This window comes from Bombyx mandarina, chromosome 26 (assembly GCF_030267445.1).
Source record: "Bombyx mandarina strain Sakado chromosome 26, ASM3026744v2".
Taxonomy (NCBI): Eukaryota; Metazoa; Arthropoda; class Insecta; order Lepidoptera; family Bombycidae; genus Bombyx; species Bombyx mandarina.
The window spans coordinates 2,814,319-2,834,685 of NC_143232.1; the positions used below are offsets into that span (position 1 = coordinate 2,814,319).

General features: G+C 41.9%; 1 protein-coding gene across 1 annotated transcript; it reads right to left on the reverse strand.

Moving 5' to 3' along the window:
* Positions 1-3,510: 3,510 nt before the first annotated feature.
* Positions 3,511-15,098, reverse strand: LOC149499772 (cytochrome P450 4c21-like). The gene is made up of 10 exons (XM_089738790.1): positions 14,914-15,098; positions 14,045-14,134; positions 13,477-13,587; positions 12,389-12,574; positions 11,675-11,868; positions 10,089-10,156; positions 9,085-9,270; positions 6,473-6,624; positions 5,280-5,459; positions 3,511-3,773 (listed from the first exon to the last, which is right to left on the reverse strand). The coding sequence occupies exons 1-10, from the start codon at positions 15,053-15,055 to the stop codon at positions 3,607-3,609; spliced, it is 1,476 nt and encodes a 491-aa protein (XP_089594916.1). The 5' UTR covers positions 15,056-15,098; the 3' UTR covers positions 3,511-3,606.
* Positions 15,099-20,367: the final 5,269 nt, after the last annotated feature.

The window sequence follows — 20,367 nt, forward strand, 5'->3', positions numbered from 1 at the left end:
GCTTCGTAGTGCAAGGCGCACTCCCGATATCGGTGACTGAATTACGTAACACAACCAGCAATGATAGCATATTACGTGAAGTCATCAAATATATTCAAAACGGATGGCCTAAAAAAATTATTAACGCAGAAGTTAAGCCTTACTACTTATGTAGATTGCAACTGTCCGTTGAAAATGGTTGCGTTATGAGGGGTCATAAAGTGGTGATACCAGGGAGTTTGCGTCACCGTATTTTAACAGAGTTGCATACCTCACACATGGGCATAGTTAAAACAAAGGCTGAAGCTCGATCTCGATGTTGGTTTCCAGGCTTAGACGACGCCCTAGAAAATATGATTAGCTCATGTGAGGTGTGTATGCAGCTACGACCGACTCCGCCGCGCACTCCGGTGTGCCCGTGGGAATACCCCCCACAACCCTTTTACCGTGTACACTTAGACTTTCTAGGTCCGCTGAATGGTCGGATGTACCTCGTCCTAGTAGACGCGTACTCCAAGTGGCTTGAGGTGTACGAGATGGCTTCCACAACTACTAGTGCGGTCATTGAAAGAATGTATGAGTACATGTCCAGATACGGATTGCCTCATACGGTAGTTACGGATAACGGTACTAATTTTTGTTCTCAGGAGTTTCTTAATTTTTGTACACTAAACGGTATATCTCATATGACTTCGCCGGCATACCACCCGGCAAGCAACGGACAAGCCGAAGCTTATGTGAAAATAGTAAAAAGGGGTATCAAAACTTGTTTGTTGAGTAGTACCAATGCTAGGGAAAACAAACTGCGACTATACAAATACGTTTTCGATTATAGAAACTCAGTTCACTCAACAACAGGAATGTCTCCGGCACAGTTAGTGTTTGGTCGCAAATTACGTTCACGTTTAGATTTAATGAACCCGCGTTCGCCGCCGTCACCTTCATCTGCTTCGTTGACTGATTATGTTTTATCTAAACAGTGTACGCAAAGTAAAACAAAAGGAGGGAAAGTCAGAAATTTTGAGCAAGGCCAATTAATTATGTACAAAAAATATCTTGTTAATAATAAATATACGTGGTGTAAAGGTGTGATATTAAAGAGAATTGGTAAAAACGTATACATTGTAAAAGACTTTAAATCTTCAATACAACTCAAGAGGCACTCTGAACAGCTGTTTTCATGCAAAACCAAATGTGGTGCCAGTCAAACCTGGGCGGATGACTTGAGCGGTTCTATTGCTCCAACCGTTGCTAGTCCGGCAACGGGGATGATGTCGTCGCCTTGTGATGATAGTAGCGGCATCGGACCTCATACACACGACGAAGAGAGTGCAACTGAGGAGAGGGAAGAGGAGAGCGGCCGCACTGGAATCTCTAGTGCATGTGACAACCAGCCGAATCGGGAGTCACCGGAACCGAGTCACGTAACTGTCACGCGAGGAGTGCGTCGACCCGCGCAGTCTGAAGACTCTGAAGAAGGGGATCTGTTCTTCGAGGCAGAGGAGGCGAGCTTGGAGCCCCAAAATATTAGGGAGCCCAGGTTTCCTAAACGTAACCGTCCTAGGGTTAATTATAGACAGTTTTATTAAATGTGTAGCTTGTAATTTTGTTTGTCTTAATAGTGTTAATGTGTCTTAATAGTTAATGTGTCTTGAACTGATAAGGGAGGAAATGTTATGTTTGTAATAAATGTTAGTGTGTCACTGGCCGTCTTGAATATCACTTGTCCCCATACACGCTAACACAACAATATCCAACCGCGTTATTAAACTTCTACCCGTCCAACTCATCGTGATGTTGGCATCTATTTTGAATGCCGCTATGGCGAACTGTATCTTTCCCGCGGTGTGGAAAGAAGCGGACGTTATCGGCATACATAAACCCGGTAAACCAAAAAATCATCCGACGAGCTACCGCCCGATTAGCCTCCTCATGTCTCTAGGCAAACTGTATGAGCGTCTGCTCTACAAATGCCTCAGAGACTTCGTCTCATCCAAGGGCATTCTCATCGATGAACAATTCGGATTCCGTACAAATGGCTCATGCGTTCAACAGGTGCACCGCCTCACGGAGCACATTCTTGTGGGGCTTAATCGACCAAAACCGTTATACACGGGAGCTCTCTTCTTCGAAGTCGCAAAAGCGTTCGACAAAGTCTGGCACAACGGTTTGATTTTCAAACTATTCAACATGGGTGTGCCGGATAGTCTCGTGCTCATCATACGGGACTTCTTGTCGAACCGCTCTTTTCGATATCGAGTCGAGGGAACCCGCTCCTCCCCACGACCTCTCACAGCTGGAGTCCCGCAAGGCTCTGTCCTCTCACCCCTCCTATTTAGCTTATTTGTCAATGATATTCCCCGGTCGCCGCCGACCCAGCTAGCCTTATTCGCTGACGACACAACCGTTTACTACTCAAGTAGAAACAAGTCCCTAATCGCGAGTAAACTCCAGAGTGCAGCGTTAACCCTCGGACAGTGGTTCCTAAAATGGCGCATAGACATCAACCCAGCGAAAAGCACAGCAGTGTTATTTCAAAGGGGAAACTCACCGCTTATTTCCTCCCGCATTAGGAGGAGAAATATCACACCCCCGATCACTCTCTACGGCCAACCTATACCCTGGGCCAGGAAGGTCAAGTACGTGGGAGTCACCCTGGATGCATCCATGACATTCCGCCCGCATATAAAATCAGTCCGTGACCGTGCCGCGTTTATTCTCGGTACACTCTACCCCATGATCTGTAAGCGGAGTAAAATGTCCCTTCGGAACAAGGTGACACTTTACAAAACTTGCATAAGGCCCGTCATGACTTACGCGAGTGTGGTGTTCGCTCACGCGGCCCGCACACACATAGACACCCTCCAATCCTTACAATCCCTTTTGCAGGTTAGCCGACGGAGCTCCGTGGTTCGTGAGGAACGTTGACCTACACGACGACCTGGGCCTCGAATCTATACAGAAATACATGAAGTCAGCGTCGGAACGGTACTTCGATAAGGCTATGCGTCATGATAATCGCCTTATCGTAGCCGCCGCTGACTACTCCCCGAATCCTGGTCATGCAGGAGCCAGTCACCGTCGACGCCCTAGACACGTCCTTACGGATCCATCAGATCCAATAACCTTTGCACTAGACGTCTTCAGCTCTAGGAGCAGGCTTAGGGACCTCGGTAACCGTACTCGTCGAACTCGACAAAGAGTTCGCCGTGCAACCTAACCCATGAATCAGCTCGCTGAGTTTCTCGCCGGATCTTCTCAGCGGGTCGCGATTCCGATCCGGTAGTAGATTCATTCGCGAAGCAGCTACTCTTGAGTTGTTAGGTCTCCTTCGGAGGCGCTCGGGTAGCTGTTAGCAAATCCCACCCCTCCTGGCTGAGCCTTTGCTCGCCCACCTGTCCTGGTGAAAGTGGAAAGGCCTCCGGGCCACCAGTAATCCTTCAACCATAAAAAAAAAAGGTAGTTAGGCGTTGAGATTAATTCAGAGCCTGTATTGAAGAAAGAGAGGACAACTAGAATAATTTATTAAAAAATAATCGGCATTCAGTTACAGTTGTTTTATACTCTTTATTTTTATACCAATATCAAAAGTCATGACGAAGGGTTCCTCACGAGACATAGTAACGTTTAAGTAGTCGTTCCATTTCTTAACTCAAAATCAACGTAGCAGTTGTCTGAAGGTGTCATAATCACATCCATTTTGAATTCAATCTTAGATATATCTGCAGTAACTTTGTATCTTCGTATTAAATGCGCCAGTGTGATCTTCGTCGATATGAGAGCGTAGGTTTTACCTGTCAAAATATAAGTTTCAAAATTGAACTTTAATGGATTCATATTTCAAATATGCGAAATTATTATAACTTGAGGTCCCGCAGTAGTCGAAATTTTTATTTTTTATTTTTATTGCTTAGATGGGTGGACGAGCTCACAGCCCACCTGGTGTTAAGTGGTTACTGGAGCGCATAGACATCCACAACGTAAAATGCGCCACCCACCTTGAGATACAAGTTCTAAGGTCTCATGTATAGTTACAACGGCTGCCCCACCCTTCAAACCGAAACGCATTATTGCTTCACGGCAGAAATAGGCAGGGTGGTGGTACCCGCGCGGACTCACAAGAGGTCCTACCACCAGTAATTACGCAAATTATAATTTTCGACTATAATTAATTGGAATTGTAAGTTTGTACATTATTATGATTGTATTTTCGAAGACTATATACTTCTATAATCACAAATTTCGCCAAGACTACTTAGAATACTTACTATAGAAAAATATTAATAAAGAGAAACAATATTTAATCTATTCTCAATTTGACCACAGACGTCAAGAACAAAAGTTTGACAATAAATAAATATTATGAATGCGTGTGTGCGTCAAATACATGGTAGTGTGTGTAATGTTTTCTTTATTGATTTAATGTATCTTTTATGCATTAATTTAAAAAAATATTAGCATTGTGCACTTCTTCTCTATATTCTCTATAAGTGTGGAAAATTTCATACTACTCCGTCCGCGCAATTTTCGTAAAAAGGGATACAAAGTTTTTGCTTCACGTATTAATATATAGATATTAATAACCGGTAAAAGTTATAGAGTTGATGGACCGAGAGGATGAATCTTGCGTTTTTGTTGAAAACCTTATAATATAATAGCGATGATACGTAACAACTGGAACTATTAGTTAGTATTAGTTCTAGAGATCGGAAGCTAACTGCTTGGTACGATGACGGAAATACTGGAGCCAAAGCAATTCTGTCGGAGAGCAATATATATTGTTTAAGGATTTTTTGACATCGAGGCGTGAAAGGCCATTTGATTTAAGCGATATTTTTGCAACTTTACAAGAGAGCCATTGAAAGTTTAAAATTGGGAAAAAAATGTCATGACAAAAAAACTTCTTCAGATATTTGAATGGGGTAGACTTATCTGATCACTCGTCGACATCATAAATAACACTGAGATCCGTGTAAAGACCCGAGATATACCGGTCATTACTTGACCTAATTAATGATCTTAACAATCGCGATAAACACGGATGAGGCGTTCGACGGAACGGAAGCTCTAGTGATGAAAAAAATGGACCGAAAATCTTCTGTCGGAGATAAATATGTTTTTTTTATAAATAATAACACCCTAAAACCATATAATGACCCGAAATGCATTGGTGATTCCTTGATCTAATTGGTCGATCTTAGCAATCGCGGTAGAAATTGACAAGCCGTTTACATGTTTACCTAATTATTTGCTTACGGTATGCCTGGACGTTCAGTAAATACATTTCCAATAAAGCTTACCGATACAATTCCGTTTCCCGACGCTGAATCCTGCGAATGCATTAGGGTCGTCGGGCACACCTCCGGGCTCCAACCAGCGCTCTGGTCGGAACGTGTGCGCGTCAGGGCCCCACACTGGGTGGCGGTTCAGACCATAAATACCCAACACGCAGTTACTGTTGGCCGGTATCGTGTAGTTCTCTGAAGAAATAACATAATTGTGTGTGTTAGTGCATGTACTTATTCATGTTTCATTGTACGTGTATGAATTTATGACTAAATTAAAGTCGCTTATGTATTTGAAAGAACTTTGGATAAACAATTAAAATTTATTTTACCCTTCATGCTTATAACAATTTTTTTTAATATCACTAAAATTTGGGGTAACAGGGGCTACAGGCGACAGAGGGCTATAGTCGACATTTCCCGCCGGTCGGGAAATTGGGAACATTCGCAAATTCTGCCCAACTTGTGACATGATGTCGAAGCGCTAATTATATCATATAATTGGCACAGGAACTGAGAATCGATACGATGATACTTTCTAACAGTGGAAAACGTAAATGTTTTTATAATTTTTTTATTTAGAATTAATGGAAGACCAGACACATCCCGCTATCCACATTATACACCCTATGTAACGGGTTGTCGTGAAATGTGAAAATCGTGGTAAGAACCCATTTATAATATTCCATAAATAGTTGAGTATTCTTTATTCTTTAAAATTAATAAATTTATGGATTATTGTATAATAGGTCCAAGCGTATTCATTTCATGTTGCTCTAAGTTTTGGCAAAATTTTAGGACCAGCCTCCGGTTGAGGTTTTATGCTGACGTCAACCCTTCTTGGGAATGCTTTTGTTGACCTTGGGCCTAGTATTATTGGCTTTGGTCAGTCTTTGACTCTTAGTCGCCTTCTACGACACACATGAGCTAAGTTTGGGTTAGGGGTATTCTTAGGCGCCCACCACACACAGCAATCAGGTTGGTAAGAGAGTATTAACTATGAATGTGGAAGGATATAGAGGAAGATGTAGACCTAAGAAGAAATGGATGGATTGCGTGAAAGACGATTTGCGTAAGAGGGGAGTGAACGAAGAAATGGTATATGATAGCGGATTATGGAAGGAGAAAATATGTTGCGCCGACCCCAGGGGACTGGGAGGAGGAGAATGGCAGGAGAATGATGATATAGGTCCAAAGTCCAAGCGTACTTAGTTTTATTTCATTTTCCGGCTTTCTCAAAACAAGTGGAATGGTCGGATATAGTCTTAACGTTTCCTTCAGAACAGCTTCTGTGTAAACTAATCTCGGATGGTGGTGTTTTTCTACATCATCATCCGAAACTCCGCACACTGATGCAACTCTGCAATAAAATTAGATTTTAATCATATTTTTTTGTCGCACAGTAATGCTTAAGCTGATTTGTTGTATGTATCTAATAATAATATTTTTGATGAAATTAATTTTGTAAGCTTCATAAAACGGAACAGATATAAGTTAGGGAGTAACAGTTTAGTGTTTTCACGTTTTGAACACGTCGTCCCAAATTTCATTATGTGTTTTACTTCAGTATGTTTATTTTCAAATAGCTAGCTCAGATGGTCACCCGCTCACTTGGGATGGTCCCTAGACCCACCTGGTGTTAAGTGGTTACCGAAACTCATAGAAATAACCAACGTAAATGCCACCGCCTAACTTTCGGCATGACTTCTAGTCTCAGTTCTATTGTACAGGGGCTGCCCCACTCTTTAAGCTAGGACATATTACTGCTTCACAGCAGAAATAGGTAGGGTAGTAATACTCATCGTTTTTTCGGGATTGATTCCTATTACACGATATTATTCCTCCATCCAGTATGTCGTTCACGAAGTAGTATTAAGTACATTTTTATTATTATTATTTTTATGGCATAGATGGTTGGACGACCTCACAGCCCACAGCTATGAGAGCCCATAGACATCTACAACGTAAATGCCGCCCCTCGCCTTGAGATATGGGTTCTAAGGTCTCAGTAAAGTTACAACGGCTGCCCCTCCCTTCAAACCGCATTACTGTTCGACGGCAGAGATCAGCAGGGCAGTGGTACCTACCCGTCCTTAATTAAACCCGCAGTGTACTGAAAAGGTACCTGCTTGCGAATTTCGAACGCTGGCACAGCCGTATCGCTCTATACAAATGCACCGAATGCCTTATCTTTTAAGCCATGATTACTTCACGTTCTACAGCTCTACCATTCGAATCGGAAAGCTTGACTACTTCGTGGCTGAATTGAGCTAACATTGTGGAAACAATCCGTGCGGACATTCTACCTATGCTGATAGCCTTAAGCTAACATGAAGGTGAGCTCACGGGACTCAAAACAGTGTGTTGCTAAAACTGGCCCTAGCAAGAGCAGCGCTTTGCAGAATCTACCACCGGATCGGAAACGCGACCCACTGAGAAGATCCGGCGAGAGACTCAGTGGGCTGTGTCTATGGGTTAATTCGCTCGCCGAGCCCTTCGTCGCAAGCGACGAGTTCGAGGCGGACGGTGACCATTGCTTGTGGTACCTAAAAGCACCGTTAATGAATCGGAATGATCCGTAATGACCTGTATTGGGTGACTTCGACTATTTACCATTCGGTCTGCAGGATCGGGTATGTAATTCCCAGCGGCCACGACAAGAGGGTTCTCATGTCGTGCCGCCTTCTCAGGGTGGCGCAATGATACCAACTGTAGATACTCACTGACTGAGTCAAGCTCCAGGTCATCATGGAGGTCCACGTTCCTTAGGAACCATGGTGCTCCGACGGCTATCCTGTAAAAACGAGATTGAATAACTTGAAGGGGTTTCAAGTTAGTGCGGGGCGCGTAAGCGAATACCTACTACATACATACACGTACACGTCATGACGGGGCTTATGCAAGTTTTGTAGAGTATCATCTTATTTCGAAGGGACAATTTGCTTCGTTTGCAAATCATAGGGTAGAACCGTCCTAATATGAAGGCGGCACGGTCGCGTACCGTTTTGATGTGGGGACGGAAATAAGATGATACTCTACAAAACTTGCATAAGCCCCGTCATGACGTGTATGCAAGTGTAGTAGGTATTCGCTTACGCGGCCCGCACCAACTTGAAACCCTTTCAAGTTATTCAATCTCGTTTTTACAGGATAGCCGTCGGAGCACCATGGTTCCTAAGGAACATGGACCTCCATGATGACCTGGAGCTTGACTCAGTCAGTGAGTATCTACAGTTGGTATCATTGCGCCACCCTGAGAAGGCGGCACGACATGAGAACCCTCTTGTCGTGGCCGCTGGGAATTACATACCCGATCCTGTAGACCGAATGGTAAATAGTCGAAGTCACCCAATACAGGTCATTACGGATCATTCCGATTCATTAACGGTGCTTTTAGGTACCACAAGCAATGGTCACCGTCCGTCGGCCTCGAACTCGTCGCTTGCGACGAAGGGCTCGGCGAGCGAATTAACCCATAGACACAGCCCACTGAGTCTCTCGCTGGATCTTCTCAGTGGGTCGCGTTTCCGATCCGGTGGTAGATTCTGCAAAGCGCTGCTCTTGCTAGGGCCAGTGTTAGCAACACTCCGTTTAGAGCCCCGTGAGCTCACCTTCATGTTAGGGCGAAGTCGAAATAGCCTCTTAAGGCTATCAGCATAGGTAGGCAAAAAAAGACAGCCAGCCAGCTTAATTGACTTCAATGATAAGCTTCTGTACAATGTACTGAGCAAGATGGAATTAAGAAATATTCGAATACCTTCTGTATTCGAAACTAAAAAATTCTACAAATTGTTTTCATAAATATAAACTATAAACTCACTCCTGGTAAACTTTATCCTGGATTTCAGGGTATGAGCCCAATACCATCACGACAACCAACGTGAGCTGTGACGATGTATCAGATCCAGCAAGTATAAGTGTATCGACTTCATCCCTGATCTCTTCGTCCGTTAAGGCATGGCCATCCGAGTCTTTCAAGAGCAGCTCTAACATTGATTTGAATTTTCTTTCTGTAACGTTTGATGAAATTATAACTCGAAGAGAACCGCCCAACCGAAACCGAAAGAGCAGTGCAGCCCCAAACTTTACGATCACACGAATACGATCGACTACCGAACAGATTTGCGCATTGCATACTTCCTAGGCGGCAGACTTGTCAAGGTTATAAACCTTTTTTTTTATTGCTTAGACGGGTGGACGAGGTCATAGATAGGACCTGGCGTTAAGTGGTTACTGGAGTCCATAGACATCTAAAACGTAAATACGCCACCCACCTTGAGATATAAGTTGTAAGGTCTCAGTATAGTTACAATAGCTATCCCACCCTTCAGACCGAAACGCATTACTGCTTCACGGCAAAAATAGGCGGAGTGGTGGTACCTACCTGTGAGGACTCACAGAGGCCCTGCCACCAATAAAAAATATATCATATCAATAATATATCACTGATATATAGGTTTTTGTCATTTGCGTTTGACTAAAATATAAATTCGAAAAACAAGAATTAAATTCAATGGCAGATACACTAGCTTAAAAAGTTCGGAAACAGATTTAGATGAAATTTTATCTAACACTGATTTAGTTTGTTGAAAATTTGTTCTTTATTATCTTTGAGGCATGTGTTTGACACGAATGCACCAGACGTCTTGTTTAGACGATAACCAATATGATGTTTCAAATTTTTGAGCAGATGATCATTAAGTGAGTTATTTAATGATGATGATCGTTAAATGAGTTATTTAATGATGATGATCATTAAATAATTAGCACAAGTATAAAATTGAACTCGACGTTGAAATAAATAATTAACAGTTTCTAGGTTACGTAGCAGTGGCATAGCCATTTTCGTTAGATCGTTCTTTATTCAAAGCTTCCCGTTTATTTTTTATGACCTGAAAATTGCACACAAGATCTAATTATATAAAAGAAAACATAAATAGTACTAACAATCAATTCATTGAATTTACAAAATCGCTAAATGTAGTTACTTTTATTAAAAAAAATAATGAAATTAAATAAATAAAATATATAAATAAAATAAGCTCGCTAGACGGACGAAAGATGCGCGAGCAAAGTGAAGACGATCACAAACAAAAATATAGATAAGTAGCTACATTTCTATTAAGCAAAAGTTTTCAGTATTTGAATTATTTAAAAAAAGAGATTGGTTATTAAATAAACTGGTTTTAATACTAATTCTGGTTTTTAATACAGAAGTTTTGGGTATATACGACAAAGGGAAGATCTTCCACCGAGCGGATGATATTGCTCGGTAGACCGACGGTCCGAATGTTGTTGTTCGGAACTTGTATATATGCGCTTTATCTTGAAAATGTCGTAAGCGAGATTCAGGCATCTGTCAATTATCTTGCGTTGAATGATGGCTACCCGCCACATCACTCCCCTCCGAGACTGGAGGTCGTATCATTTTTAGTTAGCGTTGTCCGTGCTGAGATTAGCTTGCAAGGGCCAGTCCTGCTCGAAGCCTGCGGTGAGTCGAGGCTGAGCTTGAATGCTGCGTGATTGTCGCCAGTGCTGCTCGAAGTCTGCGGTGAGTCGAGACTGAGCTTGAATGCTGCGCGATGAGGCAGTGTAGGTGCGTGCCGTAGGGCCAGGAAGCGCGGTGAGTCGGCTGCGATGGTCCTGTTGAGGCTGCGATGCTGGCTTGCTGTGGGACGACTGTCGATGACTTGCTTTTATCTGCGAGAATGCGGGGATTGTGGTAGCCGAAGTTCTTGATGCGCTGATGATGAATCAGAAGGTTGCGTGTTCACATCACGTCGCAGGTCACCAGTTTGGGAGAGATATACGACAAAGGGAAGATCTTCTACCGAGCGGATGATATTGCTCGGTAGACCGACGGTCCGAATGTTGTTGTTCGGAACTTGTATATATGCGCTTTATCTTGAAAATGTCGTAAGCGAGATTCAGGCATCTGTCAATTATCTTGCGTTGAATGATGGCTACCCGCCACAGAAGTTAATTTCACTTTTATAAAATGTCCCAAAAGTATGAAAAAATAAAAAAGATCTAATTTTTTATCCTTCTATAGAAAACTGGAATGGATGATACTCAATGGCTACAGAGCGAAGTGAGACTTCTGCGATTGTACTGTCTAAGTGAAAGTGAGTGCGGGACACGAAAGAGAACGAGAGCTCCAATAATTCTTTCGCAGACATCTGAAGATGTATACGACATGGATGCATTTTCCATATTTGGATTGCCAAGCTAAGGAAATGTTTCAGCGTTGGTCTCTCGCACTCACAGTCAACTCTCACTCACAGTCCTACTGCTTCCAATACGCATCTGATGAGCTCCTCCGGATCCTTCAAATATTTTGTCATCTTTTGTCTGGTGAAAATATGTGAAAGTCCATGCGAACGCTACGCTAAATGTGATGATGCCCTCACCTTTTTCGACGCCGTTAGTATTGTCTCGATCACTTCTTCCTCTTTTTTCTTTAAAGCGCTCAGTTTGTAAAAGAACGAATAGTGCAATAGAAAGTTCTGGAACCTACGTGTCAGCAGGGCCAATAATACATCAACAGCATGAATATACTTCTTGTTGAAATCAGAATCTTCCACTTCTATGCCGAATGCCGTTGCTGTATTGGAAAATTCATAGAATGAAATAGATATCTAATGTTTTGTGCTACCGAATATAGAATCTAAAAGCAAATTCACGCAAAAGTCTAAACTGCGATTTTGTCAATGATGTTCAACATACATGGCTTGAGTGAATACGTTTGCAATAAGCCCACACTTTCTCGGTACCGATTACGACTAGGATCTTGTAATACGGCACTGGCATCATCACCCTTTTCACAAGATACCTGGCTATTGTGTTCATTTTACATCTCGCAAGGAACACAACGTTGGGCTATGCCGTCTAGTGTTATTATTAGATATACATAGTTGTTTGCATATTAATTTATGACCCAAATATTGTAAATAGATTTACGAGGTAACATCATCACTATCGACTAAGCTAATCATCGTTTATTGTCGGAAGCCAAGACCCACTTCGGAGTCAAAGCGACAGCGCAGTAGTTGTAGTACATAATCAACAGTGGCAGCTAAGACCTATTTGTTCGCCAACAAAATGATTAAAACGACGCTACTCACATAATAATGTATTTAAAGCCATTTCCCTGAAAACTGTGTCGATAAGCACCGGGCCGCTCTTCATTTGGATTTCGATGGCGGAAATCACATTTCTGGATTTACGGTTGAATACAACTGTATAGATGTTTAACATTTGCTGACTGAACGCTGGGTTCAATAGTTTGCGGTGACGCTTCCATGTCTCCCCTGAAATTCATCATAGCATGAATACTGACTTATACACAATGCCCCTGCAAGTCAGTATGGACTGTGTAGATCGTCGTGCCCTAAAGGATAAGACGTCCGGTGCATTCGTATGTAACGATGCACCGGTGTTCGAATCCCGCAGGCGGGTACCAATTTTTCTAATGAAATAAGTACTTAACAAATGTTCACGATTGACTTCCACGGTGAAGGAATAACATCGTGTAATAAAAATCAAATCCGCAAAATTATATTTTGCGTAATCACTGGTGGTAGATACCTCTTGTGAGTCCGCGCGGGTAGGTACCACTACCCTACCTATTTCTGCCGTGAAGCAGTAATGCGTTTCGGTTTGAAGGTTGGGGTAGCCGTTGTAACCATACTGAGACCTTAGAACTTATATCTCAATGTGGGTGGCGCATTTACGTTGTAGATACCTATGAGTTTCAAACCACTTAACATCAGATGGGCTGTGAGGTCGTCCACCCATTTAAGCAATAAAAAAAATGTTACAATTGAAATTTCGACCTTTCGTCTTGGTGTGGGTGGGCGCATATACGTGGTGATGCCTAGAAGTATCGATGACCACCAACCAACCAACAAGCAAGATCTTTTCTTGTCAAAGATCTTTTTTGCCATGTACCTTCCGGCTTTGGTATGAACTCCCCTCCACGGTGTTTTCCGAGCGCTATGACGTGTCCTTCTTCAAACGAGGCTTGCGGAGAATACTTAATGGTAGGCAGCGGCTTGGCTCTGCCCCTGGCATTGCTGACGTTCATGAGCGACGGTGACCACTTACCATCAGGTGGGCCGTATGCTCGTCTGCCCACAAAGACAATAAAAAATAAATAAATAAAAGCACTCGATGCTCACTATTTTTAGAGAATTTTCAAAATCAAACTCACCTGATGACGTGATGAGACCATCCCCCAACCAGTTGCTCGCGAACTGATAGACAAAATGTTTCTGAAGTGTGCCGTTGGCTACTGTCAAATTGTCTTCTGGGTCTGTTATAACTGTAATCAACATGTAAAGTAATTTGATTATATACTTCTTAGTATATTTTTTTGTGGTTTTATAATTTACGGAAAACTAATCATTAATGCGCAGACTTGTTCATGACTCACCATTTGGTTATTTTTTATATACTTTCATTACCTTCGAGGGCAAACAAGCCGGTAGCGAATGGTTAGTGTTGCACATGAACCTCGACAATGCCAGTAACACAGTTAAGCATTTGGCAAATCCCAAAGACCCCCTTTACCTGCCTTAAACTATTTATATTAAATTAAAGGTTAAATTTTACTTAGAAATACTATTTATTCCAAAGTTATTCCAAATTAATATTTTCTTCAATTTTCACTGATCATAACTAAAATTACTTTAGCGGCTTAATCTTAAATGCATTACTAATACATTCATTATTAGTGGTTACATTTATATTCGTCTTAATTGATAAAAAAATCTACATACAATAGTAATTTGAGAGTCCTAATCTTAGAATCGCGACACCGCCCTTCTTGTTTGACTCTTCGCATGCATATTTCATAGTTTGCAGTAATCCTGAAAAGTGTGAATAAACATAGAAAGAAAGCTCATTATTGTTCGTTTTGTATATATAGGTATAGTAAAATAAAAAATTCTCAATGTATAAAATAGTACTAATGAATTACGAGACTTAATCGCCTAGAGCTGCTGTAATCAACTTGGGTCATCAACTTGTATTACAGTGCTTATTATGTTTTGAAGCTAGCCTTTGAAGCCAAAATGCGCACGGTGTGAAAATGAGTAATCAGTGTCGCTTAGGGACATCCAACATTTCCCCGGCATTGCCCAGCGACTATCTGATAATGTTTTAAATGTTTTGCCTTAAACGCTCAACACACAAAATTTTTGTTGGTGAACGGTCATCACAATAATATTTAATAATATATATTAGCGTGTAATTTTATTTCATTCATAGAATTTATTAACATTTAGTAATATTTAATATATAATAATTATATAACATTATATTTTAACGGTAGGCAGCGGCTTGGCTCTGCCCCTGGCATTGCTGAAGTCCATGGGCGACGATAACCACTCACCATCAGGTGGGCCGTATGCTCGTCTGCCTACAAGGGCAATAAAAATAAAAACAGACGGTAAAATATTCGAAATAAATTTAAATAAAGAGAATAACAGCGAGCTCAAACCGTAAAAGTAGTTATTTCTGTCTAATAGTTCTAGCATTGCTAAAACTGATGAGCGTCGGGGAATACTATATTATTACATGTAATAAACAAAAATTAAACCTTCCGACGAAACTTAATGACGAAAAACGAATTGAATGAAAAACCTACTTTTACCGCCCCCGATAATCATGTGGGTATGTCCAATAACAGGCAGATAATTATTACACAAAGGAACATTACTGTGACGCTCAGCGATGGAATAGAATAGCAACAAGACACAAACAACAACTAAGATAATTGGAATAAACATCTTGATATCTAAGAGCTGAGAAATGAAACTGTGCTTAAGTACCGAAGTGTCTGTCTTATATCACGTTGCAATAAGGCAGATCTAGTAAGTTTTTTTTTTTGTTAAGAATATCTTAACTTAATCTGGCCTTTAACAAATCTATATATATAATAATGAATTGCTGTTCGTTAGTCTCGCTAAAACTCGAGAACGGCTGGACCGATTTGGCTAATTTTAGTCCTGAATTATTTGTGGAGGTCCAGAGAAGGTTTAAAAAGTTGCTAAATATGAAAATGCTCGGAATTAAATAAAAATAATAATTTTGATTTCCCTTTGATGCGTTTATTTTATACAAAAGTTTAGGTCTTTTATTTATCGATTGAGGCACTACGAAGTCTGCCGGGTCAGCTAGTAATGAAATAAATATATGTGTGGCGAGCCGTTACGTGATGTCAAGTGGGCAAGACGCAATTTCGGAACAGTTTATTCAATTTTACACCCACCTATCCAACCTATCCAGCGCTGGTAAGCTAAGGCGCTATTTCACCCATCTGCCCACAACAATGATGCTGAATGACGACCGCTCTAACAAGAGTAATACGACAAAGGAAAAAGGATAGATATATATATACCTAGTCAGGTCATAAATTCTGTCACATGTTTAATGTAAAATAATTGAAACAAGTTTATTCATTATGTAACCATTCATATACCAAAATGAACTTAACAAAACATAGATTCTTTTGACACTAAAGTTTATTCAAAATGACCTCCGTGATTTTGAATACAGGCCTTCAATCTGCGCGGCCAGTCGTCTATCGCAGCACGAACGAGGTCCATGTCAATATCGGCGGCTGCCTTAATCAAGGATGTCTTGAGTGACTCCAAATTGGGATGAGGCTTTGAGCACGCCTTTTCCTCCAAGTGTTGCCATATCTTGTAATCTAACGGATTCAAATCTGGACTGGAGGAGGGCCAGTCTTCGTGCCGGATGAAGTCGATTTCACGCGCCGCCAGCCAGTCTTGTGTGCTCTTCGCTCTATGAGCTGGCGCCGAATCTTGTTGGAATACCCAGTGCCTGTTATTGAACATGGTATGAGAAACAGGTTCCACAAGGTTCGTCAGGACTGTATTTTGATACACAACTGCATTCGTTTTTACACCTTTCTCACAAAAATGTACCTTTGTTAAGCCCCAATAAGAAACTCCCAACCATACCATGAGCGAGGATGGAAAATGACCTCGTTGGACACGCGGAATACGGTTGCTCGCTTCTTCACTACTGTGTGCGTACACCTTATCATTTAGTTTGTTGTAGCTCTCTTCTACGGTAAAAAATTTTTCATCCGAAAAAAGAATTTCCCGATATTTTTTTCCCGCGTACCGCTTCAACAAAGCGCGGCATCTCTTCAGTCTCAGGTCCATTAGACGAGCATTCAAACAATGTCTTGTTTTTCTTCGATATGCCCGAAGCCCTTAGTCTTCATTTAACACCCTTTTCACCGTGGTTCTGCTTAACCCCATCTGAAGGGCCAACAGTTTCTGCTTACGTTTGGGATTTCTTTGAATTCGCACCTTCACAGCTTTTATCACTGCTGTAGTTCTAACAGACCGAGGGCAACCACTTCTTGACCTGTCATCTACACTAGAGTCTTCATTGTATCGTTTGATGGTACGATAAACGAATCTTTTGGTTATATTCAAATTTTCCAGTATGTTAAAAATTTGAATTGGCGCGTAACCGCAACGATGCAACGCAATAACTGCAACACGGTCTTCTTTAAGCGTCCACTTCATATTTAAAAATGAGTAAAATTCTAAAAATATACATTTTTATTTTCATGAACAATTCGAAATTCGAATTCAATAAACTTTTTTGTGGCCAGAATTCTAAAAGAAAAGTTTTTACTGTGTGACAATACTTATGACCTGACTAGTTATATATATATATATATTAGTGTACTTCACTTTATAATACATATTAGTATACAGAGTTTTATTAAAAAACACCGGGAACATCCTGTATTATAAATGCGACAGTGGTTCTTGAGTTTCCGTCCGTACCACCGGATCTACGAAACAACTAACAGCTTATTTATTATTACAATTAACAGCCCCGCCTATTTCTGCCGTGAAGCAGTAATGCGTTTCGGTTTGAAGGGTGGGGCAGCCGTTGTAACTATACTTGAGACCTTAGAACTTATATCTCAAGGTGGGTGGCACGTCTACGTCGTAGATGTCTATGGGCTCCAGTAACCACTTAACGCCAGGTGGGCTGTGAGCTCGTCCACCCATCTAGGCAATAAAAAAAAAATAAAAAAAATATTAGAGATTAATGAGGGACACAAGAAATATTTTATTCCGGTAATGCCGCTGCCCACTTGAGATTGCAAATTGAAATCTTAATTGAATAACCTCCCATCTCTCCCATCGTTCCAAGCGGATCGAATGAATGCTTGGCGGCACAAAAAAGTAAGGCCGTAATATATTTCTGTGCGGGCTCACAATACGCTCTACAACTAACAGAAAACCGTTGATAAAATTACAATGATTATTTGTTAATTTGTGACTACATTAAAACGAATGAAGACAAAACGAAAAGCTGAATTTGAAGAACTTAACAATGCTTCACTTTTTCGTTTCTCATAATAATATTGTTTTGTTAAAACGAGTGACCTCGTCTCGTAGTTTTTTAATATGAATGCCCTGTCGTTCAGAGACAAGGTCATGTATTTTAAAATTCATTGTAACACATTATTTTAGTAATCTATTGATATCGTTAAAGCTACCGGACGTCCCTCTTCGTTGGTTCTTTTTGCAGCGATTTTTCTTGCTCTTCCTTCTCTACACCTATTGGTCACCGCCGAGCCGACCCTGTCAACTATCAACCAGTCTGGAAGGCACCTTCCCCTCATGGGACAACCTCAGGAGGTTGAACCCGCGCAACGCGCTAACTTCATTCTATGAACAACAGCAGTCAACAGAACTATTGAAAGAACTTTTGGTTGACAGTTAATGGCGTTCCGACCCGGTAGGATGTTTTTGGTCCAGCGGGGTATTCCGGAAAACCAGTGGCATCGTTTGGAGCGAACTTTTTTTTATTTTTTATTTTTATTGCTTAGATGGGTGGACGAGCTTACAGCCAGCCTGGGGTTAAGTGGTTACTGGAGCCCATACACATCTACAACGTAAAAGCGCCACCAACCTTGAGACATAAGTTCTAAGGTCTCGGGTATAGTTACAACGGCTGCCCCGCCCTTCAAACCGAAACGCATTACTGCTTCACGGCAGAAATAAGCAGGGTGGTGGTACCTACCCGCGCGGACTCTCAAGAGGTCCTACCACCAGTAAAAAGTTCGTTCGTGCAACTCTTCGTCGTCGAGTTAGACGAAGATGGGAAAGGTTAAATGCTTAAAAATGAAAAAATGAAAATTTTTGTAGTATGCACTCGCAAACTTTCCGGCCCCAATGGCCATCCATTCTACGAGCAATGTACCCTGCCAACTGCCCACCTCAACCTATGTCTAAAATGAAAAAAATAAAACTATCTTTGAGATGACATTTGGAAATCGTGTTAAGAACCCATTAAATAATAGCATGTACAAAATCCCTATCTTTCTGTTAATGTATATGTCGCATCCGGGTCAATAGTTCGGAATATCAACAATACACAAACGTCAAAGTGACAGAATGGCCGTGTCGTGGTTGACGACTTTTAGTAATATTAAGACGGTGGTTTTGATTATTATTTTAAATGATGAAATGTTGTTTTGATAAATATCACAAAATGAAGGGTAGACTCCGTAACGCCACAGTTATAAAATGGCGGTACGTGGACAGAGTCGTGGCATTCGTGTCAGACAGTCAGTCAGTCGGTCTGTCGGTATGTGCAACGAAACTGTCGGTTTATCCTGTCATTGTGAAAGTTGTGTGTGTTGAGTTTCAATAATTATTATTGAAAAGGTTTTATTGACTTTTTATAAACTGAGTTCAACCAAATACGAGTGATGACGAAACTACCGCTCAGCCATCCTTGGCGCCGCCTACGACATCAGAAGTGAGATCAGGACTCTACTCTCACTGGCGTGACGTGTTTGAACATGTCCGAAGAACAGCAAAAAAACATGATGCAGATCAGAATACTAGTATTGGTACGCCACAAGAGCGTGAATGCAGCATACGTAAGTCGTGTAATAACGTCTCTGTTACCTCGATGGAAGATCTGAGCCACGAAGAAATCGTCACATCTTACGTTCTGGCTCATGTTGCCCAGTTTGACTGTCGACTTCATCACATGGCATTTACTAGCGGAAATACAACACGTAACAAGCTATTGCAAGAAATTAAGGCAAGTGCAAATCTCAAGTAAAACTTCGATCGCAATAATGGATCTGTCATGACAAGTGGGTAGTTCCGACAAGAATTATTTTAAGCGGCTGACTTCTGCTAGAGTTACATGGCACTAGTGCAGTAAACCAGGACATGAGACTGTGAATTGTCGCTGAAATTTTAGAATCTACTAGATTAAATACCAATAACATTACACGTTCGATGACTTCGGGCTCCAGCAAGCAAGCAAACAAGAAAGCAAGCAAGTTTCCGTGGGGAAGAAAAATTGACACATCTGAAGTCGTCGTGACCTGTAAGATAAGACGTCCGGTGCGTTCGTGTCTGGCGATGCGGCGGTGTTCGGGTCCCGCTGGCGGATGCAAGTTTTTCTGGTGAAGTGCGTGCTTGTGCGTGCTTGACAAGTGTTTGCGGTTGGCTTCCGCAGTGTGGGAGTAACATCGTGTAGGAGAGGTGGAACCCGTAAAATTGTAATTTGCGTGGTGGCTGGTAAGATTTGCTGTGGTAAAAAGTTTGCGTGGTGGTAAAATGTCTTGTGAGTCTGCACAGGTAGCCGGAGGTGAGTCTTCCGCGGTCGCGGCCTACCCAGTCTGCGAGAACCGGGCAGATCGCCTCAACGGTACGGAGGCCGGCCGACGGGTCCGCCAAACGACGACACCACGCCTCTAGCACGGACTGCCGAGATTGGAGCCCCCGCGCTCCGGCTACACTTGCGCTAGGGCGCGCCGCCTCGTAGGAGACTGTGAGGTATCCTTGAATGACTCTGACTGCGATCGCGCGCTGCCGGCGTCACCGGCGACGTTCTCGTGGGTAAGGACGTGGCACCAGACGGGTGCTCCGTATAGTGCCATCGACCGCACGGGTACCATCACCCTGCCTATTTCTGCCGTGAAGCAGTGGTGTATTTCGGTTTGAAGGGTGGGGCAGCGGTTGTAACTATACTGAGACCTTAGAACTTCTATGTCAAGGTGTGTGGTGCGTTTACG